The 25859-nt window shown below is 36.0% G+C and overlaps 3 protein-coding genes across 9 annotated transcripts in view; all 3 read left to right on the top strand.

Annotated features, from left to right (window-relative positions):
- LOC104991834 (myopalladin-like) overlaps positions 1-320 on the top strand; it is a 44457-nt gene extending 44137 nt beyond the window's left edge. Inside the window, exon 8 of the mRNA XM_010844471.1 lies at positions 40-320. Coding sequence (XP_010842773.1) covers positions 40-284 — 245 coding nt within the window. The 3' untranslated portion in view covers positions 285-320. The remainder of the gene's footprint in view (positions 1-39) is intronic.
- A 4369-nt stretch (positions 321-4689) lies between these two features.
- MYOT (myotilin) lies at positions 4690-22434 on the top strand. Of its 4 annotated transcripts, none has more exons than XM_010844469.1 (10): positions 4690-4873; positions 7389-7952; positions 12529-12703; positions 13531-13635; positions 16525-16571; positions 17655-17787; positions 19057-19264; positions 20798-20963; positions 21461-21594; positions 21815-22434. In XM_010844469.1, exons 2-10 carry the CDS (start codon positions 7597-7599, stop codon positions 21985-21987), a joined length of 1497 nt encoding a protein of 498 aa, XP_010842771.1. In that variant the 5' UTR covers positions 4690-4873; positions 7389-7596; the 3' UTR covers positions 21988-22434. The 4 variants fall into 4 exon arrangements, with proteins under 4 accessions (XP_010842771.1, XP_010842768.1, XP_010842772.1 ...); XM_010844466.1 differs by having other exon boundaries at positions 16522-16571; XM_010844470.1 differs by having other exon boundaries at positions 4772-4873; positions 7511-7952.
- Positions 22435-23975: 1541 nt separating this feature from the next.
- Positions 23976-25859, top strand: part of PKD2L2 (polycystic kidney disease 2-like 2) — a 45555-nt gene continuing 43671 nt past the window's right edge. For 3 of the 4 annotated variants that reach the window (XM_010844457.1, XM_010844454.1, XM_010844456.1), the window contains exons 1-2: positions 23998-24028; positions 24714-24815. In XM_010844457.1, the coding sequence (XP_010842759.1) occupies positions 23998-24028; positions 24714-24815 (133 nt within the window). Of the gene's footprint in view, positions 24029-24713; positions 24816-25859 lie in introns of all 4 variants that reach the window. The other variant, XM_010844455.1, reaches the window with a different exon arrangement.

Genomic DNA, 25859 nt, shown 5'->3' with positions numbered 1-25859 from the left:
GTTTCTATCTGAACTTTGGTGACTAATTCTATTTTTCAGAAGGAAAAGTGGAGAAATCAGAGGGTTCTCAAAAGTCACCCACAAGAAAATTTCCTCCAAAACTGGTCTCCTCTCCCTGGAGCAGTGACAGCCACACAAAGGATAAAAATCCAGACAATACTCCAATAAACCTTATGCAAACTATTCCTGAAACAGCCAGTCACAATGAACATGAGATCCAGGTTCCAAAGGAGGAGTTCTGCACCATCAATGAAAATTCTTCTGAGCTACAACCACAATGGTAAGGGCAGACAGACCTAACATTCACACATCCAACAAACGTTTTTGGCTCTATATAAAGAACAGTGAACATGACAAAGCTCCTGCCCTCGGCAAGCTTGCATGGATGAATCACTTTACCTCTGCCATCTCCCCACCATGCATTTCACCAAGGCTGAAACAGTAAGTCATGTAAGTTTTAGAAATACTAAGAAATAATAAGTCTTAGATACATATTTAAGGGTTTGCTACAGAGACTTGTTGGGGAAAAAACAACAACAACACTGAAATGGCAAAAGTTTCTGAAGAATGGAGTCTTTTCCCAAATTAGAATTCAATGTCCTATCTCAATACAAACAGGTAAAACATTTTGTGATACAGATTTCTACATGGTTAGTCTTAGAATTGGAGAAGGCAATGGCAAGCCACTCCAGTACTCTTGCCTAGAAAATCCCATGGACGGAGGAGCCTGGTTAGGCTCAAGTCGAGTCACTACGAATCGGACACGACTGAGTGACTTCACTTTCACTTTTCACTTTCATGCACTGGAGAAGGAAATGGCAACCCACTCCAGTGTTCTTGCCTGGAGAATCCCAGGGACGGGGAAGCCTGGTGGGCTGCCATCTATGGGGTCACACAGAGTCGACTGAAGCAACTTAGCAGCAGCAGCAGCAGCAGTCTTAGAATACAGACACAATTGTCCTTGCATATAAAGGACAAAAGTATAAATAGAAAGATATATCAGTACGTGAACTTTCCAAGCAGCCTGTACGTTTAAAACAGCGGATGCATGTTGATGTATGGCAAAACCAATACAATAGTGTAAAGTAAAAAAATAAATAAATAAAAAATAAAATAATAAACAATAAAAAGTTAAAAAAGTTAAAAATAAAACAACACAATCCATCACCATCCCCAGCCCCCAAACACAAACACCAAACCAAAATACTTATTTTTTAAAAACCTAAAAATTGATACTTAAAAGTCATTGGAAACTAACAGACCTGAAACAATGTGTGAAACACATAGTAAGAATTCAATAAATAGGAACTATTACTTCACTGCATTGTCTTTATATCAAGGTCAGTGTTATCTCCAGCAACAGCCTACAACTGTGAATTCTCAGTTGGTCTCCTGGAATCCCCTTAGCTTAATGGGATCACTAGTCGTCTGGGCAGTAGCTACCCCTATAAATAGATTCCTCACGGTATCAAGGAAGAATAGGTGTGTGGAAAAATAAATAAGACCGCAATTTATTCAACAAACATTTGTTAAGCACACTGTATGTGTTTGTCAGTTTCTGTGCCTTGGTAAAATGGACAATACTCACATCCACAGTTTTTCTCCATAAGTACCTGTGTTTATCAGTGAGCCTTTAGGACTTAAAAAGGCCTTGAATTTACTATTAGTATCTTTCATTTAAGACTACTATCTTTTTCATTAATAAAATCATTTGTGGGGAAAATTATCAGGTAAAAGTTCCATGAATGTTAGCAGGTTTTTACTGAATGTCTACCAAGCGCTATACTCTCCTAGACAAGATAAATAAGTAATAAAGAGTTCCTTCTTCAGAAAAAAACCTAGTTGAAGAGATACATTATACCACAAAATAGTCCACTGTAGGATTTCTTGTTTCATTTGAGTCTCTGCAACACTGATTTAGTAAAATAGATACTATCATTGTTTTTCACTTAATTATTAAAGTTCAGAGATATGCAGTAGAGTGAGTACTTACACTCAGGTCTCCAAAATCGATAATAAAAAGGTTAATATGTCTAGAAAGCTGCAGAGCATTAACCAAATTAATACTATCATTTGTACTGTCTGACTCCAAATCCAGTGGAGTATCCATCATTATTTCTTGAGAAGAATAAGACTGAGTCCACTGCTCCAAGGCGATTCCCTTTTGCTATATGTCTATGCAGAACTTCAAAAATCACAGTGATTAATGCGTAACCTGAAAATCAATAAAACATTCTTCATTCTTTTGTCCTTTCATCTTCAATATGACATTTTCCTTCTCAGTTGATACAGCTGAGAAGGATAGAAATTAGCCTCATCACACACATCTGACCTCTGAAAAAGGTCAGAAGTTTAAAGTACCATTTTTACAATCACATATATACTTCGCATTTTAAAAAACAAGAGATTAATGAGTGACAGTTAAACAGCTACCCACTGGTGATGAGACAAGAAGGAATTTCCTGGACATGTAGCAGGAAATATTTCAGTAGGAAACACCTGCAACAGTAGGAAGTTACATACATATTGTGAGGTATTAGAATGATTTACTAGAGGCACTTACTGATAATTTAGAGACAGAAATGGGAAAGTTGTCTTTAGTGGGTAAGCTGGAATATGGTTCACCCACCAGACATCTTAATTCTTTCAGTTTTAGGATGATTTTTCTCAAATAAGCATCAAATCATTCAAACAGCCATATTTGTGAGAAAACATAAAACACCATTTAAAAAAGCACACCAAATATCAAAAGGCAGAAAAACAGATTCATGGTAAATTACTGAATATAGACCCTTAACTTTTGAGAATGGTGTTATAAAACACCTTATCTACCTTTCCAAAACCATCTCTTGATCCCCTAATTGTAGCAAGAACCTTAGTCTCAATGCACCATGGAGCTACCACACTGTAATGAGAGTTTCTGTTACAAAGGTCAAGGGAAAAGAAGAGGAAAAGTGTAAATGATAAAGAATAAATAAAAACTAAAATTCTTCCTCAACTATGGAACATTTGGAATCTGCCCTTGGGAAAACTGGGGATTTAAGTTTGTCCTGGGCATCTACCACACTCGGCTGGTAGGGCTTATCTCAATCAAACTCTGTTCTTGGAAAGAATCAAGTATCAGTCACATATATCACATTTAAAGTGCCTAGAATAGGGTCTTGCTCAAACTAAAGGCTATATGTGTCTATTATTCTTGTTATTGTCACTTGCACTTACATTTTAAGTCTAATTTGGATTGAAGGCTTTGCCCATATTAATGTAAACTGAAATATCAGTGAGCAGAAGTGGAGAAATATTTTGGGTGACTCCTTATAAAATGACTTACAATAAGACTCCTTACAATAAGTAAACAAATGCCTATTCATCAAGTCAAGCATGCTTTTTCTACTAAGGTGGCAGTCATCAAACTTTCTCTGAACACCAAAGAAGTTACACCTACATGGTCAGCTGTGAAGAATTTTAAGTGGCTCATTTGTGCTCAATTATCTATTTGTTGGACCCTGATGTACACAGCAATTACACCAAGGCTGGAGTATCCATGAGGGTTGTTGTTCAGTCACTCAGTCGTGTCCGACACTTTGTGGCCACATGGACTGCAGCACGCCAGGCTTCCCTGTCCATCACCATCTCCCAGAGCTTGCTCAAACTCATGTCCATTGAATCAATGACACCAACCAACCATTTCATCCTCTCTTGTCCCCTTCTCCTGCCCTCAATCTTTCCCAGAATCAGGGCCTGTTCTAAGACTATGAGAGAGGGGAATAAATAATTATGTTTTAAACAACAGAACCACACCAAGCTAAAGCCACTAAATATGGATAATTCCAATTGATTAGCCTGATCCTCATGTCACCTACCCCTCTCTACCACCTCTTGTTGATCTGAAGCTTTCTTCCTAATTATATACTTCTCTGCACACACACACACACACACACACATGGAAACATAAAAGGCTAAGATGGTCTCCTTGGTGAAAAGAGAAAGGAAATTGTGTAACTATAAGGAGTAAGGGAGATAGAGAGAGCTACAGGACAGAGCCCTAATTGTAAACACTGCTTGATGGGTAGTTTCTTAAGTGTTTCAACTCTTTTAGAATAAAAGTATAAAGGTATAAGGTCATTAAAAGTATAAGGTCAAGGATCTGTATGCCATACAGATTCAGAGAACTTGCTATACAGACCAAATCATGTTTTTCCACTTCCCCACCTTCCCAGTGACATAACACCATCATTCTGCTCTCTTGCCTTTGCCTAGACACACTCCTTCTCTTGAAGCAAACTGCTTGAATCCCACTCTACCCCTCCTTCCATTTGGCAAGAGAGGAAAAAAAGAGGTCTTCATGTGAATAGCTATCTAACAGAAATCAATTTGAAGCCCACCCGTCAGTGGTCTTATTTCTGGAGAAGTCTTAGTAGTCAGAATGTCAGTCTTAGAATACTATTTCCCTTTCAGTCCTTTTTTCAAAAAGGAAGATCAAAGCCCCCATCACAAAAAGAGAAAATGAGTTTTCTCTACACCTTTTCCCATTTCTCAGTTCTTTGCTGTCCCCCCTACATGTGCTTGCTAAAGCTCCTAGTCAAAGTTCACATCTAAAATAAAGAGGCTTGCAAGAGAAGCTCATGTAATCCCACTCCTTAAATATCACTAAGACATCTGAGATATTGTTTAGATCATGGACTCTTACTTTGACATGCCAGCATAGGTAGATGGACAGGCAAGCACATCAGATGTCACTGCTTGGCAGCTGATAAAAGTCAGTGGTGCTATAATACTAAGCACAGAGCCACTAGATTAGTCTGCGAGGGAAAGGGATGCCTCTTCCTTCCCTTTAGTAGTAGGTTTAACCCAGCTGGCACTCTCTGGAACTCGGGTAAGTCCCTTCTTTATTCCTGCTTCAGTTTTGGGTTTTGTTTTTGTTTTTTGTCCAAATCAGAACAGTATGTAAAAGGTGATCTTCAGATAAAACGTTCAAAAGCCACAAGATCATAATGGCATTACACAAAGATTTGAAAAGAATGAGACCTGTTCATTCCACTGAAACTATAAGGCATTAAAAAAGGTAGAAGGAAAGATAGTTGTGTGTCATTATTTTTCAATCATCAGTTTTCTTTGAAAAAGGACACCTGGCCTAACTGTAACTGTGCAATGTCCTATATTTCAAAATACCCTCAGTTTTCTGTTTAAGTTTGTGGTATATTAGAGATAGGGGGGAGAGTTAAGATTTTTCTAAACAGGAGAGTTAATAGAACTTTATTCATAAAATCTCTGAAATTTATTTAACATTATTTGGAATACAATGATACTGTCAATAAAACAGAAGGATTATAGAACTGATTGTTGAACAGTAACTACAAACACGAAGAAAAACCTTCCAGAGTTATCTGCATGAACATATGTACAAAATTTTCTTCAGACATGAAAATGAAACATTTGAAAGAACATATTTTTAATTGAATTTTTTAAAAAATAACAGTAATTGTTAACTATGTAAGCTGATATCAAAATGTACAACACAGTTGACATTCTAAAAATACACATAAAGAAAAACAGGGAACTTTCTGGAAAATATCTACTGGCTATTTGTTTAACAGTTTATTCCTTGCTATTTGAAATTAATCTGAATGATCTGTCAGCCCAAAAAGGAATTTAAAATCAAACACTGGATTCAATTCTGCAATGGAGTAAACCCAGAGTATAAAACTACTTGCCTTGAAATAATCTCTTTTTTTAAGAATATCTAATTAAAGCCTCCTTTTGGATGTTTTTCTCCAGTAATTTCAAGGCTTAATATAGTTAATTACTAAAGTGCACCCTAGTTGAATGTGCTTGTGTTCATAAACTCAAAATTAAGAAATGTATGACTTTTGAAGTGCCTTTTTCAATAGAATCTTTCTCTTGGCTGTTTAGTTGCATTTTTGTTCTTTCCTAAAACTGTGTAACTCTAAACTATACATACAACCTGAGAATCAAGTTGATGGGTTTAGAAATTTTTCATTAAAAATGATACTTTATTCAAGAGAGGACATTAAATAATCATAAGACTAGGATTCAATGATGACAATTTGGTTAATTTTACTAGCTACAAGTTTGATTTATCATTACCTCAATGTTGGTTTATACTATATGAAGCAAACTAAACATATTCTGAATTAAATTAGTTGACATTTTGAATAAAGACAGAATCAATGTTAAAACAATTTATGGGGCTAGTCTTTTTGTGTAAAGTATATATATAGTCCTTCCCAGATTTACCATACTAATGGAAAAAATCAGGTGAAAATATTTCTTTGAGGCTGATTTTAGTGGCAAATGATCCATCAGAGGAAAAATGGGGACCTACTGTCAAAAGTCAGGAATGCCAATGCAGTGTTGAGTATGAGAAATGGCAATCATCTTTTCTTGGAAAAGTATAGGCTAGCTTCAAACCTGCCTTACTTCCTTCTGTACATACTGTTTGCCATTTCAAAAGAAAAAATAATACAGGAATGAAAGCAATTTCAAAATTTAGTCTAAAATACATACTAAACACAAAAATAATTTAAAGTGAAACCAAATAATTAAGAGAACAGCAAAACCAATAACCAATAAAATCAAAAAATAACAAAAACTACAAAGGGTTCTGGAATACAGTAATTTATATACATACAGAGAGATACTTGAATGCAGTCACTCCTTAATTATCTTCTAGTTTGGTACTATGGTCAATTGGGAATCAAAGGGAGAAAAAGAGGCAGTGAATTAGAAGGTAAAACGAAATCCACTCATGGTTGACAACAGTGAAGTACGGGCGTTTGCTGTACTTTGTGAAATTGTAAAAGGATGAAGGAGCAAATACGGACAGTAATGTTCTTTAGAAAAGAAGCACACTGCTCACCTTGATTCACCATGTCATTCATCACAGATCACCAAGGCATGAATTAACGATGCATCAGAAGAGTTGTTCATTGGTATTGATGAGCAATGGGAAGAATTCAAACTGAATAGAAGCTAATATATTTAACTGCTAATAATTTTAAATCAGTAACTCTCTGTGGCTAATGAAACTGCAGGCTTTTGTCAAAAGCTAAACACGAAATAAAATGAACACACTGAACAACATCACAAATTTTCTTTTCATAAACAAACACTTGGCGAACTCAAAATCAAAACTTTTCCTACATCTTGAAGCCCCCAGGTGTGCTTGAAGAATCACCCAGAGGCAAACAAACACTAATGAATTATTTTTTCTTATTCTCAAGTGGAAGTCATTTGTGCAAAGACAACACATAAAGGAATGGAAGTACATAAGTTTAAGAAAAAAAAATAAAGCACATAAACTCCTAAAGATCTTACACAGTACCATTTTTATGCAAATACTGTAACTGAATCACTTTCTTCTTTTGAAGGAACAATATTCTTCAAGAGAAGGCCACTCCATCAAAGCCAGGAGCGCTGTATCCCCAGGATCTCAACAAGGAGGCACAGACCAAGGTCGCTTCTGATTCACTGCAACCTTCTGTAATTCCAGGCTTGCAGACCCAGATTCAGGACCCCACCCCTTCAGGAGCAAGTCATTACAATAAGTTGCCTTCAACTTCCATAAACCAGCTAAACATGTTTAACTACGAACGTCCAAAACACTTCATCCAATCCCAAAATCCATGTGGCTCCAGACTTCAGCCTCCCGGACCGGAAATCTCCAGCTACTCTAGCCAGACCAAACAGTCCTCCATTACCATCCAACCCCGCCAGTGCACAGAGCAAAGATATTCTGCCTCCTCAACAGTGAGCTCTCACATCACTATGTCCTCCTCTGCTTTCCCTGCTTCTCCTCAGCAGCTTGCTGGCTCCAACCCAGCCCAAAGGGTTACAGCTACTTATAACCAGTCTCCAGCCAGCTTCCTCAGCTCCATATTACCATCACAGCCTGATTACAGCAGCAGTAAAAACCCTTCCACGGTGGACTCCAAGTAAGTGAGCTTAAAAGAAAAAGAAAAAAAAAAAAAATATATATATATATATAAAGAGAGAGAGAGAGAGACATAGTTAGATAAAACTGTGAATCCTGGGAGCTAGTATCTGGGGGAGAAGGGGGATGGGTTATGTACGTCATTCTTCACTATCTAAAAAGTCAATATGACTTCATGGTCTCATTCCATATTTCTCCTGGAACACCTTGAACCAGGGTACTGGCAATAAATCATCTGACCCATTCTCCAGTGTTCAGGTTGAGTTAAACCCAAATCACCTCTTACTTCATATTATACTTGAATTACACATATTATACATAATAGGTAATGACTTACCTATTATTTTCCATCTTCCAAAAGAGATTTCTAACATACCCAAGAACAGTGAACTATTTCCCCAGCTTTAAGTTCCTCATGCTGTAAATTTGATCCCTCTGATTCTAAGCTTAGCTGAGGTGAACACCTGTCTGCTCTTCTTCAGATAGGATTTCCTCTCACATAAGCAGAAGCTATTAAGTTTCTTCTCAGTTTTAGTCTTTTCTTACTATCCGTCTTCCCCTCTGATCCTGAATATCCACTTGGCTAAAAAGAAAATATGGGATTCAGACACTAAAGTATGTAAATTTTCCCGATGATCAGAAAAAAAGGCTTGAATAGATTCGTGACCTTAAAGTTTCGAAGATCATTAAAACCACACTTTGTTCCAACTGGTAGGACCAATCTAAATACAGGGAAGAATACCTGCAGACTTATGCAAGCATGTACTATTTCCACAGCCCTAAAACTGTCCGAGGAGAAACTGATATGAAGAAGGACATAGTGGTTGTGCTTTTTTTAAAACATGAACTAAATACTTTGTGCTTATGCAAACTTTGGGCTATCAGTTTTCCTATTCCTCGGCTGGCTAGAACATCAAGAGAATTAAATCAAAGGCATCTGAAAAACTGATGGAATATGTTTTGTTGGTTACAGGCTTATCAACAGATATGCTGAAATTCACTAATTTCTCTCAGTTTTCTCTAGAGGCTAATTTTTCAAAAGATTCCAATTGTTAGTGGTCTAACCACAGCAAATCAACTTGCAAAGAAAATTTTTCAATATTTTTAAAAATGAAAACCAAGAAAGTCAAACACATTTGTTAGAATCCTACAGATACTAGGTAGAATCATCTGAAATGGCTGACAAAAATTTTAACCTACAAAAAGGCATTCTCACAGGTTTGGCCTAAAAATTTTAAAAGATGCCTTCAGGAATTAAGAGCCCTCTTCTCCTCTTCCATCCCAAATTCCCATTATACCCATTATCACACATTGTAGATTTTTCTTAGTTACATTTTACCCAGATAATCTTTTCCATCTAGCTTTCAATTATTTCTAAATTTGCTGTATAAGCATATTTAAATCTGCTTATATTTAAGCTTATATAGCTTTATATAAAGCTTATATATATATATATATATATTTAAAGCTTATATAGCTTTAAAGCTATATTTAAATCTAAAATAACCTTTTCTGACTACTATATTCTTCTTAGTAAAGTGTTTAATCCTATTCCAAATTCCTGTCCAGAAAAGAAGGCCATAAAATATTAGCGAGCCATGACCATGTACTTAGTTCTGTGCATAGAACTAAAGAGAGGAAAAAAGGATGAAATGGAGAGGATGAGAAATAAAGCATAGAAGGACCCCAAACTAGAGATCAAAGATCCAGCTTTAGCTGTTCCATTTTCAGCAATCATAGATAACTCTTTTAATCTTCCCACAGCCACTTGATACCCATTCAGTGTCCAGCTGTACAAGGTGGAAAGCTTTGCCCTTTGAACATTTGTGCACAACTCCCTCATTGTTATGATGGGCTTAAGTTTGCCCTGTCTTCTAAAATAATTCCTTGGATTCTGACCTAGAGAAGCTTGAAAGCTTTAGTTAGCTTTTCATCAGTAAGGAACCCTTAAGCAAACGTTTCATACATTTGCTCGAACCAACAGACTGGAAATTTAGAGGAACCCTTTAAGTACTCCTTTCAAAAAGCTTGCTGTGTGACATTCAGCATGACTACCTTACCTATTAGGTGATTCAGTATGTTGATCTATAACGAAAGCTAAGGATTTGGGTGATTAATGTTAGGGGGAGAAAACCCTATAAAGCACTGTGCAAGTATAATGTTAGTTTCTAATTATGAATAGATAGCAAGTCCTAACCCTTAAACCATATAAAATGGTAATAATGCAGGTATTCAGTGAACAAAGTGACTGAAGTTACATAAATACATGTAAGTAATTCTCAGCCTTGGTTTTAACAGTCCTTTAGGATTTCTCAGACATATTACACTATGACAGTGTGACAAAATTATTATTTAATGCTAACTCACTTTACCAAACACATGTAACTTTTTAAAAAATTATAGGCTAGCTCAAAACAAAAACAAAACAGGCAGACTATTCTAACTTCATACATTTGAAGAAACAGTAGATCTATAAAACCAAGGGAACTTTAACACTTTGACCTGGGAATTCAATCTTAAAACAAAACCACCTTACTATTTACTTAAACATTTTGTTTGGCTATTTACTTCATGGACCAAATCAGACTTTAGTTGAGGACTGATATAGGCAATCCTGAATATCTGGAATACAACAAAGGAAAACGTATATATTCAACTTTCAATAGAGTATCTTGAATACAATGAAAAATATTCATTCATTGAACTAATAGTATCGCTTCACTATTTTGAAAGCCTCGGGTTAGTAGATACAAATAATACAACAGTGAGTAATAAAACATCTTTTTTCCCTCAGTATATTTACAATCTAGAGATTACTAACCAAGTCCCCAAAGTCTGCAAAAATTAAATCTCTGGCTCCACTCAGAGGAAATATATTTCCCCTTAGCTTACAAGTTCTTTTAATGATCCTTGAGAATTTTTGAACACGAACATATCAGAGAACAGACCAAGGCTTCCTCATCTGGATATCTGCAGAATGTTTATTATGATAATGGCAAAATATTCAGAGGGCAGTGGCCTGTTTTCCCACACAATACAATATCTATTATACTAAACGGGTATAAGCTAGCACCTGCAGCACCCTAAGTAAATAAACTAGGTAAAATATGAATAAAAGCATGAGCTATCTAACAGATCTAAAAATACAGGACTCCTTAAACACCACCCCTGTCCTCTATCAGAATCAGCAGGGAAACTCTGAGAGGTGCAAGGACATCTTAGAATAAAATTTAGGATTGGAGTTTGAAATAAGGATTTAAACCAATGCCATTCAAACTTGTTTTTTTCCAGACCTCCTTTTTTCTCAGTTTACATTTCTTTCTCCTTCCTCCTCTAATCATCTCTTTCTCTAAAAATCACGTTAGCAACATTAAAGAAACTATCACTTTAGAAGTTGTTATATAGTGCCATACTTGGATTATCTAGAATATGAAATTAATAGGAAGTAGAAATTAAAGCCAGAGATTATATAAACTGTAAATTCAATGCAAAGCAAGAGAATATTCATTGAACACCAGTAGTCATGCTGGTAAATGTTTAACAATCAGCTCTGGAGGAAGGTGGTAATTGTGGCACTAACCAATTTCCCTAGTGTATATACTTTCACCAATCAATTTCAGACTTTCAACATGAGATCACAGTGAGTTGGGAAGAGACACTAAAAATCATTCTCTTAAGCCCATATGAGTCAGCTCCAGTACACTAATGCTTACTAACCACTCATAAATCAAACTTAGGAAATTCAACTGGAATATTGGAAGAGCCCTCATGCTGCCACTTACCGGACTCACTCTCACTTCTTTAGGGAAAATCTTCAGGGAAAAACATTCTTCTTATGTCTAATCTAAATTGCTCCTCCTGCTACTTAATTTTCATTTGCAAAGACAAAGAGAAAAGAAAAAACAGCTGGTAACCATTCCTATAAAATTCTTCCTGACTGTTATTAAGGCAATTGGTATTTTAATAACACCCACAATACTAAGTGGTAAATTCAACCTACCTAAAGGTGACTGACAAAAAGATGCCAATTCTATTTTACCACTTCTTAAAGATCTTATTTTTTAAAAATAACACAATGGAATATTACTCAGCCATTAAAAAGAATACATGTGAATCAGTTCTAACGAGGTGGATGAAACTGGAGCCTATTATACAGAGTGAAGTAAGCCAGAAAGAAAAACACCAATACAGTACACTAACGCATATATATGGAATTTAGAAAGATGGTAACGACAACCCTGTATGCGAGACAGCAAGAGACACAGATGTATAGAACAGTCTTTTGGACTCTGTGGGAGAGGGAGGTGGGGGGATGATTTGGGAGAATGGCATAAAAACATGTATAATATCATATAAGAAATGAACCGCCAGTCCAGGTTTGATGCAGGATACAGGAAGCTTGGGGCTGGTGCACTGGGATGACCCAGAGGGATGGTATGGGGAGGGAGGTGGGAGGGGGGTTCAGGATGGGGAACACATGTACACCCGTGGCGGATGCATGTTGATGTATGGCAAAACCAATACAACATTGTGAAGTAAATAAATAAATAAATAAAAATCTTTTATTCTTTTTAAAGCTATCAACAACCCTCAGTAGGCCAATCCATAAATGTTAAGTCATCCCAAAATGCAAATGCTAAGCTCACACCAAGAACTCCTGACCACGAAATACAAGGATCAAAAGAAGCTCTTATTCAAGATTTGGAGAGAAAGCTAAAATGCAAGGACAGCCTTCTTCACAATGGAAACCAAGTAAGCAAGATGCCTATTTTGTATAAAAAGACAAGAGAACTATAAAATCTAATCTCAGTAAGACAGTTGTTTCTGTCTCACAGAGCTATGTCCATATAATTAGCAAGGGATAGGATTATCTAAAAAGAGGGAATACTTGGATCCTATTCTGTATTTCTCTGCATGAAATCCCTTCTAGGAGTTCAGCAGTAAAAGAATGAAGCAAATGAAAAAAAAAAAAAAATCTGAATGACTTAATTCAAATTCTGTTTTAAGCATTGCCCTTCCATAAAAATGTCTGATGACCAAATAACTAATGGGAAATAACTGTCAACCTGACTTCTTCATGTACTTTGGTATATACTATTAATGGAAAACAGCTACAATTCTTATTTTGCACATTGTATTATTAGTCACTGATATCTGAAACAGTACTGCTATGTGCCTTTAATCCACTGTTGGGTTGGCCAAAAAAATTGTTTGGGCTTCTTGAAAGAAAAAAAAAAAAAACACGAGTTTGAGTAAACTCTGGAAGATAGTGAAGGACAGAGAAGCCTGGTGCGCTGTAGTTCATGAGATGGCAAAGTATCAGACATGACTTAGCAACTGAACAACAACAAAGTTTGTCTTTCCTAGGAGAAAAAAGAAAACAGAGATGAATATTTACAGATGAAGGAAGTTGAAACGCTTTGAATGAAAGAAAATGCTTTCTTAAAAATACAGTATCTATCATTCAATAGGCATAATTATGTTTCTTTGTTATAATTCTTGGTGGTTTTAAGGTAAAGTCATATAAACAACTTTTATTAAATCTCATTACTATCTCCTTTATGATTCTTTCTTTAAAGCGGCTAACATATGAGGAGAAGATGGCTCGCAGATTGCTAGGACCACAGAATGCAGCTGCTGTGTTTCAAGGTCAAAATGACAGTGAGGCACAAGATTCAGCACAGGTAAATTAAACTAATCTTTATCTAACTGGAGCACTTTTCTTTCATGTGATTTTTAGATGCATGCTTTTCTAAATATTTATAACTAGCATTTGAAGCAAAAGTCAATTACTTCCATGCTGCATTAGATATAAAAAAGGACAGGCCATGACTGGTTGAATACATACACAAAAATTTTTAACTTTACCCTATTTTCTGGTGGTTCTAATATCTGCATATGAAATATTACAAAGTCAAAATACCAGAAGGCTAATGGTGCCACTTTTCATCTAGACATTTAGGGGTCAGTTAGACCTAGGACTCTCCCTACAACGTCTACATGGACAGAAAATTTATGAGTTGTAAATCTTTAACAGGACGGAAGTTAAAACTCGGAAGAAAGTAATTGCAACCTTTTCTCATAAGCTGTTTATCATTTCAAAGTTTTAAAATAAACTCGTGTACTAATGAAACATCTAATTCCTTTGACATGTTCCATGTATTTTGAAATGCTTATTAAAAACAAAACAGACAACAAAAACCTTATGAATAACGGCTCCAGGATTAACAAAAGCATCCTTTCCAAGAAGGGATTAACTTTATGGAGAACATAAAGTGAATATTCCACAGGCATGTTCCTGACCAATTTTATTTTAACAAGTTAACCTCAAAGAGAAGTGTACTGCTGGAGAGGCAGAATGAACAGCTATTGCTTCCTGTCTTCCTGCTGTAGTTATCTCTTAGTCCTTCCTAAAAAGTCCACAGAAACTGGGAGCAAAAGGCGCCTGGTGGGCTATAGTCGGTAGGATTTCAAAGAGTGGGACACAACTGAGTGATTAACACACAGTCACATTTAATAGAAACAATCTTATTTTCCTCTTATGCTTTAGAAGGATGCTTTTTATGAGGTTGGAATTTTTGAATGTTGTGTCCCACTCTTTGAAATCCTACCGACTATAGCCCACCAGGCGCCTTTGTTCATGGAATTCTCCAGGCAAGAACACTGGAGTGGGTAGCCATTCCCTTCTCCAGGGGATCTTCCCAACTCAGGGATCAAACCCAGATCTCTCACTATTCACAAAGGAGATCCAGGTTCAATCCCTAGATCAGGACGATCCCCTGGAGAAGGGAATGGCTACCCATTCTAGTATTCTTGCCTGGAGAATTCCATGGACAGAGGAGCCTGGTGGGTTACAGTCCGTGGGGTCACAAAGAGTCAGACAGTACTGGGTAACTAACACTTTCACTTTTTCACCAAATGTGACTAGATCTACTAAAAAGGATAGAGTGGGGTCTATCTAGCACAGCAAGTAACTAGAACCTGAAAACAGAACTTAAATCTCTCCTAGCTACTAAACCGTTCACATGCTCATTTATTCAACTAATTTATATGAACCATCTACTGTGTGTTGGGCTCTGGAGTTGAAATAGGAGATTAAAGCAAGAATAAGACATAAATATATCTCTATAAGAATAAATAACTCAAAGTAACATCATATTGATGACGGTTTATCTTACAAATTCAATGTATGATTTCAAGGGCAAAGATGTATTGTTTTTCTCATTAGTTCTTCAAAAACTTTAAAATGAAGATGACAGTACCAAGAAAAGAGATAGCAGCAAAATATATTATGAAATCAGAAAAGAAAAATCTTACACTTCAAATAGTCTACTTAAATAATACAAAATGTCATCAAACTATTGGGTTGTCCAAAAAGTTCATTTGGGTTTTCCCTAAAATGGTATGAAAAAACCTGAATGAACTTTTTGGCCAATGCAATACATATAACCAAAAATATCATACCTATGAATACAAATCTATATATATTCAAACCACTATAGGAAAAAGTAAAAAACTTAATTTGGATATTATGATTTTAAGTGGATTTGTTTTTTTACTAAAAAATTAGTTGACTGCTCTTTTTTATATTTTATTTATTTTTAATTGGAGGAGAATTGCTTTACAATATTGTGTCGGTTTCTGCCATACTGATTGTTCTTTTGACATTTTGCTTAGACAAACTCAAAGCCTCACCAACAATCATTGCAGAGTTATAAGAATTTTGTTTTAGAGTGACAAAACACAAACAAAATTAAAGTTCATCCCAAAATAAATTATCTGTATTTATTTGCTATGTTGCTATACAGATGTTTTTCGTATGTCCAGGTAAGGACTATATTTTCTACTTCTTCGTATCTCTCACTATACCAAGCACAATGAAATATGAGAAACAGGCACACAATATCTTACCAATTAATTATAATATTCATCAATTCCTGATTTCATCCTCAAATATGAATAATTTGCTAGTGCTCAGATATAAATCCTAAAAGATGGTTGCTTAAATTAAATACATCATTATTAAGTGGGAGTAATATTGTTTTCCAAAGGCTATTCATAGCTCTACACATAGCTTCCAGAGTGTCCATCAGGATTTTGTGCCCTGAGCCAAAAAGAAAAGTATTTTCCAGTCTAATACGTGTTTATTGCTATTGGTGCCACTTACGAGTAGTAAGCATAATACCCTGTTATCTACTGCCAACACAAGTGACCTCATGACTATTACTGTTTTACCAAAGGACAATCTGTACTATGTGCTCCCATTTCAAATACACCAGGAGGATTCATCATCCTTTGACATAAAAAAGTCATTTGAAAAATGAACCACCATCAATTCAGTTTAGTTAATTTTCATAAACCATATCTAGTGAATAGTCTTAACTGTATAGATTTCTTGCTAGAATACTAGAAAGTTAGTATACAATATTTTAAATGCTTAACAGCTAAATATATAGAACTATATATGACAATACAAACACAACCACAACAGAAATGTTCAGCTACTAAATTCTGCTTAATTTCAAGTTAACAGTGGCATGTTAACATTATCACTTTGTTTTAATTTCAAGCAGCACAATATAGAACATGCACGACTGCAAGTTCCTACATCACAAGTAAGGTAAAAAAATGTTTTTAATTTTAAAGAAGTATGTATTTTGCTACCTAAAACATGTTCATATTTTTTTAAATGTAATATTTACAAAATCCTCAAGTTTCTTACAAACCTTTTATAAAAAACAGTGTCACCAGAGGAATTAGCGGGTTGGCGGGCGGATAAATTAGGAATTTAGGATAACATATACACACTTCTGGGTACAAAATAGATGAACAAAAAGGACCTGTTGTACAGCACAGGGAACTATATTCAATGTCTTGTAATAACCTATAATGGAAAAGAATCTGAAAAAGATATATCTGTATATAGCTGAATCACTTTGCTATACACTTAAAGCTAACACAACACTGTAAATTAACTATGCTTGGGTGGTAAAGAAACTGCCCACAGTGCGAGAGACCCAAGTTTGATCCCTGGGTTGGGAAGATCCCCTGGAGAAGGGAATGGCAATCCATTACAATACTCTTGCCTGGAGAATCCCATGGACAGAGGAGACAGGCGAGCTACAGTCCATGGGGTCACAGAGTCAGACACGACTGAGCAACTAACACACATATAAAAAAGTATGGCTATAAAACAGAAAATGTTTATACTGCTTTGGAACCAACAGAGAAGAACAATATGAATTTTCTAACGTCCAAGATGACAATAAAAATTTTTATCTGTTAATTATCACAACTGTCTCAGAGGAAGTTTTTTAAATGTCTTGGTCAAATAAGCCAGGACCATGTTTCCATACTAAACTTTCTCATAATGAAAACCCAATCCTAATTATACAGTCTTTGCATGTGACTATAATTGTCCATGCATTTTAATAGATTAGTTTCTTCATCAATTCATGGCACTGAAAAAAAGAAACAAAGATGTATCATTTGTCCCAGATGTTTCTAAATTGCTACCATTTCTAACAGTCCTCAAATATGCCACAGATAAATACAGCTCTGCAGCCTCTCTCCATTGTTACTACACTATCAGATCAAACAGCATAGCCTCTGGGGTTTCAAATGTGATGGCTAAATCATATTTGCATGAAAGGAAGAGCAATGACAATTCTTCTGCACAATGATTATTAAAATGTTTTTGTAGAAGCAGATCATCTTCAAGAGGAGACGTGAATGATCAGGATGCAATCCAGGAGAAATTTTACCCACCTCGCTTCATTCAAGTGCCAGAGAACATGTCAATTGAAGAAGGAAGATTCTGCAGAATGGACTTCAAAGTAAGAAAAAAGTTCAAAAATATTGGAGAAAAATTAAACAATGGGATAGTATTTTGAAAAATGTCTCCTCCTCTTCATAGCTTTCTACACAGCCTGAGAAGTAGTATGTATGTATGTACGTGTGTGAGTTAGTCACTCAATCGTGTCCGACTCTTTGCCACCCCATGGACTGTAACCCAGCAGGTTCCTCTGTCCATGGAATTCTTCAGGCGAGAATACTAGAGTGCGTAGCCATTCCCTTCTCCAGGGGATCTTCCTGACCCAGGGATCGAACCTAAGTCTCCAGCATTGCAAGCAGATTTTTTACTGTCTGAGCCACCAAGGAAGCCCCAGTAATATGTATAGTGGATAAGAACACTATACATAAGTTTACCTGGGTTCAAATCCTGGCCCTGCCATTTTCCAGCTGTGTAACCTGAGACAAATCATTTAATATCACTACCCTTTTGTTTTCCCTGTAAAATGGGAATAAAAATTATACCAATGTCATAAAGCTATTTGAAGATAAACTGAGTAAATAGGTATAAGGTACTTACAATAGTGCCGAACACCTAATACCCTGTATAAGTGAAGCTTTCATAACAATAGGATTTCCTAAGTAAAATGCCTCTTCAAGAAATTCAAGCTACCCTGCCCTCTCTTGGCCTGGAAGAATTAATTCTTCAGGCTAAAATAACTTATTAGAAAGGCGTACATTTTTATTATCATCATTTTGGAGAACTTTTTCTTCATAAAATATTTTTCCAGATTCCTTATGAGTGAAATTCAGTGTACAGATTTGACTGTTAAGGCTTATATGAAAACACTTAAAAAATGTCATTCATACACCAGAACTATAGCTCAAGAACACTCTATTTTGGAAAGGTTATTAATTAGATTAGCAAGATTCATATATATGTGTTTTTAGGACTTCATTTGCACTTGCCATTATCCAGAAAATCCATATGACTTTCATATTCCTTGTGGAAATCAATATAACATAAATTAATGTCCTTAATATAGTAATTAAGAGATCTTAAGGGGCCTGAGGTTGTATATGAAAGAGCTAGATGTGGTTTGAGATAGTCTGAAAATACTATATTAATTTCAAGGATTATCATTTTTACTACTTTGTTAAAAATTATTGAAAGAAAATATCTTTTAAGATCGTACTTTGCATTTTTAATCACAAACCCACTCAGATACTGAATTGTTAAAATTCATAAATGGACAAAGGGGATCCAGTGATCTGTAATTTAAAATTCTATCATCTTGTATTTTCCTTTCTAGGTGAGTGGACTACCAGCTCCTGATGTGTCATGGTATCTAAATGGACGACCAGTTCAATCAGATGATTTTCACAAAATGATAGTGTCTGAGAAGGGTTTTCATTCACTCATCTTTGAAGTGGTCAGAGCTTCAGATGCAGGGGCTTATGCATGTGTTGCCAAGAACAGAGCAGGAGAAGCCACCTTTACTGTGCAGCTGGACGTCCTGGGTAAGCTTTCAGAGAGATACCAGAGAGCTCCTTAAAAACATGTCAAATCAAAAAAGAAACTGTTGAAAAAGACTTTACATTTAAGGTTCATGTCTATACTACAGAATCTAGTAGAACATCAATTTTTATGTAAAAGCCACAGTGGGCAGAGGTTGAGGGAAACTCAAAGAAACTAGAATGACAGATCTACCACTAAAGCTTTTCTGGAAGAGAAATAAGGTAACATTTCAGAAAGACCAAAGAAGGCAGTATACTCTAGTTACATTTTTAGATGTACAGTATTTGTAGATCAAACATTAAAATGAAAATTTTTAATCTAATCATATTTCTGGTCTATAGTCTAAAATAATCGATCTGATTCACATTTTCACAGGTTGTTATAATCACACATAGTTTAAAATTGAAGAGTAAATGTTAACTTTTAGCCTTAGGCTATGCACTTTTTACCAGAAACTAGTCTTTAATTATGACAAAAATAGGCTGACTTGCTTTAGAAAAAAAGTAGAATAAAACCCATGTCTCAAATTTGTTTTTAGTAGTTTTCATAAAACTAATGCCCTGTTTTAAAATATTACAAGTTAACTGCTTTAAATATGTCACATTTGAAATGACTTAAGATATACTGCATCAGAGATATTTTGCTATAATTCACTGTTTATTGTATAAAAGCTTGACCAAGTTAAAGGATGGGCAATCCTGAATTTGTATTCTATCCAGATGAATGAAAAAGCTGTAAGATTATTCTATGATATAATAAGGGACCTCAGACTAAGGGAAAAACTAGTGATCTAGGAATTTTAAACACATACATACCACACACAGAATTCAAGGGATTATGCTTTGGGCAAAACCTTTCTATGCCAATCGCTCCAAAAATACTATAATGTTAGAGCTGAAAAAGACTTCAGCTGGCATTCATCCAATCTCCTCATTTCTCCTTCAGAAAAGCTAGAGTTATAGTATTATAGTACCAATTACTCTTTTCCCTCAGGTATTTGAAGAAAAGCAAAGACATAATAATTACTGGCATTTGTATATTATTTTATAGTTTACAAAGTGCTTCTTCATTCATAACTGCAACTGATCCTCACATAATTTTGTTTGGTGTGGGCACAGCAGTCACTATTACTTGGGTATCACTTTATAATAAATACAATTTAGTCTCAGAAAAACTAAACAAAATTTTCCCCAATGCGCATGGCTGGTGGGGCAAACAGAATTTGGACCCAAGTTGTTGGTTCTCTTTCCACCACTCAGTCTCCCAATAGGTAAGATGATATGACAATGTAACTTAAATTCTTCAAATGAAACATGATTATAAAGTCATCATTACATTACTGTTTTAGAATTATAAACAGTATCACAATATACAACAGAATTGCATATTATTTTAACTAAAGCTGAAACATAAACCTTCCATTTCTGTTGTTAGTACTTTCTAAAACTTTTATATCAGCATACAAACTTCATAATACTTTTTCATTAATATTTTTATAATATTTCAAATACATGAATTTTTTTATTAATATGTAGCAAAAGAACACAGAAGAGCACCAATGTTCATCTACAAACCACAGAGTAAAAAAGTGTTTGAGGGAGAATCAGTGAAGCTAGAATGCCAGATCTCGGCTGTACCTCCACCAAAGCTTTTCTGGAAAAGAAATAATGAAATGGTACAATTCAACACTGATCGAATAAGGTAGGATAAGTATTTTGAGAGTTAGTTACACTAACTACAGTGTGCTTGGGTGAATCCAGTTATCCTTTGAAATGCATTATAAATGGCATGCATTTGTGACGTCAATTTGTCTAATTTTAAAAATATATATATAAATGAAACTAACACAATATTGTAAATCAACTATACTTCAATCTTTAAAAATATATAGAAATATGATAAGCCTCACTAAGCTAGATTGCACTAATCAGAAATTTAGCAGTTAAAGTAGGCTAGGATTTACCTTTTTACTAACAATAAAAGAAGATTACCCAAGGAAATAGATGATACAAACAAGATGAGGCGGATGTTTAATTCAAGAAAAGCAGTAGTTATGCAATGACTGGCTACAGACTCAGAATTTCCAAATGCTTTTTTTTCTTCTTGCTAGTCTGACTCTGTAGGTCAGAGACATCATAAGTAAATTCTCACAGAAAAACTAATTCGTTTACTTTCAACTTGTAATTATCTCTTTCCAGTTTATATCATGATAACTCTGGAAGAGTTACTTTATTGATAAAAGATGTAAACAAGAAAGATGCTGGATGGTATACTGTGTCTGCAGTTAATGAAGCTGGAGTGACCACATGTAACACAAGATTAGATGTTACAGGTATGTCACGCTCTTATAAAGTGCTATGCCAAGTGTTACAAAGAACTTAACTGAGATTTAGTAAGAAAAACAAATTCCAGCATAGTATAAAATCTGAGGGATTCTTCTCATACATAGTCAGTTTTCTATTTTTTCTTTTCCTGTCTCATAATGACTACCTAGTGCGACCCATGTGTTTAGAACAAGTTTTCTAAATTAACTTTTATTTGATCTATTTCAGCCCGTCCAAACCAAACTCTTCCAGCTCCTAAACAGTTACGTGTCCGACCAACTTTCAGCAAATATTTAGCACTTAACGGGAAAGGTCTGAATGTGAAACAAGCTTTTAACCCTGAAGGAGAGTTTCAGCGGCTGGCAGCTCAATCTGGACTCTATGAAAGTGAAGAACTTTAACCACTCTACCAACATTGGAAAACACAACAACTACACTATCAATAATATATTCAATTAAATTTTTGAAATAAATCCATAGCTGTATTAACAGATTATGGCTTTAATTAGGTAATACAACTAATATATATTTATAATACATTTATCCTTTGATTCCTGCACATTTATTTACCTCTCTGGTTTGTGAAGCCTACAGAAAATCTGGATTTGTAATTGTAGAAGATCTTTAACAAATGTGAGATTTTAACATTTAAGTCATACACACACCTACAGGTTATAAATTAATATCAACATTTTAAACACATCTAATGCTTAATAAGATTTACTGATACTGCTTTCTAAATACTGTTTTATCTGTTTTTTCTGATGGGAATACTAACATGGTATAGATTATCTGAGTGTTCCTTAGTTTTATGTCAAAACAGAATAAAATTTCAAATATTTAAAACAGACTGTCTCCTCTTCACAAAAGTCTAGATCTTTAAGATAAAACTTCTGGTTTATGACACTCAGCAAAACCTGTGAATAACAAGCTCCAGAAGGGCAACAACACTATATCCTAGAACAGTTTATCTTGGTGAAGCTCACAGCTCAGTTTATTCCTCCTGATACAAAACTAGACTTTTTATGTTTGCACCTCAAAGGCAATCACAATAACTTAAAGCATATTATCTCTCCTGAAATTGTGGTTTTGTTTTAACCAAATAGGTTTCTAATTTTTCAAGATTACTGAGCTCAATGGATTAAAAATAGTCTGCAGTCCTCTGCCTAATTCTTATAGTTCATGTAAATTTGAATACTTACATGGGAGGGGGGTTTCCTCCTCCATTTCTAGTTCAGATAACCTATTACTTTAGAAAACATAATTTTTCCAGCCTCTGAGAGTCCCAGTACAGGAAACAGCAAATCCTGTATATCTTTAAGTTAGGCCAGTAGCCCTCTTTTTCTCGGGTCTCTACTCCACTGGCTGCTGGCCCTCTGCTAGACCTCTCCTATTCCTTTTATCAATGATAGTTTTTGACCCCTGCTGCTGTGTGGCCTAGTTTTCCTTTTTACCTGACATGAAACAGCATTTATCAACATTATTCTATATCTCTTCCAGAGGAATAACAAAAAGTGGCTTTACTTCTTACTTTCAAAACAGCTTGACGGGTTTCTCAGCTGGCTAACCTGGGGCTTTTCAGTTTATTCCTTTTTATTTTCGTTTTCACCAACGTGAGAATCCCCTCCAGTCTCACATTCTGGCGGGCTTGTGGATGCCTTAATTTACAGTCAAATTTGTTTTCTATCTATAGCTAGTTTACAAATGTCATTTTGCAAAGCTTCTGTGTCAGATATGAGTCTGGGCTCCCAAGAACTACTGTTTCGGCCTACTCTTTTACATCATCACTGCTAAACAGATTTTTTTTTCCCCCAATATATATATTTCAACGTTCTCTTCAACCATATTGGGTGGAAAGCGGGGTGGAAGCTATTTTTAGCAACAGCTCTCAATTAGGAAGTATCGGTTTCTGAAAGCTGCAGAGGCGGACAGGGGTCTCCGTTACAATTCGGGCGTTGGCGTTGAGCAAACCTTGCCCCAATGCGACTTTGGTAGTAATTTATTCTCCTCAGTCTCTTCAACTCTATACGAGGACAAAACACCTACCTTTCAGGAAGGGGCAGTATGAAGACTAAACAAGCCAGCAGATATTAAATAGTCAAGAAAAAGTAGCCCATTATAATTAGTTACTACGACTTTTATGATTATGCCCAGGCCTAACGCCAGGTTTGCCTTAGAAATCGACAACAGACAGGAGACAAACGCCACCATGCGTAGGCCGGCATCATACCTCACGCCAAGCCCTCCCACGCAGCCCTCAGTGCGCACGCGCATTCGCATCTTCAAGCCCCGCATGCGCGCGTTGTCAGAGGACTCTCAGGCACACAAGCTAAGGGCGCACGTGCACAAGAGTATCGCGCAGGCTCTGAAGGCCTAGGAAGGCGAAACGGGCGTCGTGGTCCAAGTCGGCAATGGCTGAGGCTTCCCGGTGGCATCTGGGCGGTGAGGGGCGCTCCTAGGGTGGGGCAGGGCGGAACTGGCAATTCGAAATACCCTGCAAGAAAGTTTGTAACCCCGCATGATTTCTGATGAGAGATATAATCTCCAGATCGGTTACCCTTCATAGCTTCTTCTTGAGAATCGGAGAGGCTCATTGTGTGTGACAGGAAAAGTGAAGCCTCTAGGAGACATCTCACCCCTTGCCCTTGCACGAAGCTGGATCTGGGTGCAGCCACTTGCTGTACATTGGCCTTCGCTGAGCCAGCCTTAGAAGGCCTTTGTTGATCGAAGGAGTAGTGACCTTAGCAGAATCCCAGGCAGAGTCCTTTTTCCTCCTCTAACAGGAGCCAGCCATCCCAAAGCAGTGTTGACGGATGGCGAAAAACGATTAGGGACAGATGAGGGGATTTTGTTTGGTTTGTATTTTGCTTTTTCAGTTTAAAATAAGACTGGTGAGGAAACATCCGGGTTATAAAATTCATTATGAACAGTCATAAAATGATTGCCCACTATCACCATGGGAAAATTTACTAATTATTCCTTCTTCATAAAGTGAGAGTAAAAACATAACCAGAAGCTATTGGAGCTTTCTTTCACAGTGTAAACAGCTAAAATTGCCTGTGCTTTTCCATCCCTATGATTTACATACATTATAAATTAAGGAAAATTTTTGTTTTATGTCTCACAGGAACTCCGAAACATAAACTGCGTTACAGAGAGGACGTAGAAATTAGAACCACACTTCAGGAGTTGTTACTGTACTCTATTTTTTTAATAAACTTATGTATATGTAAGTACACAGATGTAGATGAAGACACTGAACTAAAGTTATCTGCAGATGAAAAATAAAACATGGGTTTTATTAAAAAAAAAAAAAAAGGCTTTCAGACTACTGAAACCTCTCAAAACATAGTGACACATTTTATTTTTTTCCCCATTTATATTTTTTTAATTTAATTTTAACTTTACAATATTGTATTGGTTTTGCCATATATCAAAATGAATCTGCCACAGGTATATATGTGTTCCCCGTCCTGAACCCTCCTCCCTCCTCATACCATCCCTCTGGGTCGTCCCAGTGCACCAGCCCCAAGCATCCTGTATCCTGCATCGAACCTGGACTGGCGACTCGTTTCATATATGATATTATACGTATTTCAATGCCATTCTCCCAAATCATCCCACCCTCTCCCTCTGTCACAAAGTGCAAAAGACTGTTCTATACATCAGTGTCTCTTTTGCTGTCTCGTATATAGGGTTATTGTTACCATCTTTCTAAATTCCATATATATGGGTTAGTATACTGTATTGGTATTTTTCTTTCTGGCTTACTTCACTCTGTATAATAGGCTCCAGTTTCATCCACCTCATTAGAACTGATTCAAATGTATTCTTTTTAATGGCTGAGTAATACTCCATTGTGTATATGTACCACAGCTTTCTTATCCATTCATCTGCTGATGGACATCTAGGTTGCCTCCATGTCCTGACTATTATAAACAGTGCTGCGATGAACATTGGGGTACATGTGTCTCTTTCCCTTCTGGTTTCCTCAGTGTGTATGCCCAGCAGTGGGATTGCTGGATCATAAGGCAGTTCTATTTCCAGTTTTTTAAGGAATCTCCACACTGTTCTCCATAGTGGCTGTGCTAGTTTGCATTCCCACCAACAGTGTAAGAGGGTTCCCTTTTCTCCACACCCTCTCCAGCATTTATTGCTTGTAGACTTTTGGATCGCAGCCATTCTGACTGGCGTGAAATGGTACCTCATAGTGGTTTTGATTTGCATTTCTCTGATAATGAGTGATGTTGAGCATCTTTTCATGTGTTTGTTA

This window comes from Bison bison, unplaced genomic scaffold (assembly GCF_000754665.1).
Source record: "Bison bison bison isolate TAMUID 2011002044 unplaced genomic scaffold, Bison_UMD1.0 scf7180017864203, whole genome shotgun sequence".
Taxonomy (NCBI): Eukaryota; Metazoa; Chordata; class Mammalia; order Artiodactyla; family Bovidae; genus Bison; species Bison bison.
This window is presented reverse-complemented; position numbering and strand designations above follow the sequence as displayed.

Coding starts and splice junctions, on each gene's coding strand:
- MYOT (XM_010844466.1), top strand. CDS start 7,597: ATGTTTAACTACGAACGTCCAAAACACTTCATCCAATCCCAAAATCCA. Junction 13,636..16,521: donor AGGCACAAGATTCAGCACAG/GTAAATTAAACT, acceptor TTTAATTTCAAG/CAGCACAATATAGAACATGC. Junction 19,265..20,797: donor TGTGCAGCTGGACGTCCTGG/GTAAGCTTTCAG, acceptor ATTAATATGTAG/CAAAAGAACACAGAAGAGCA.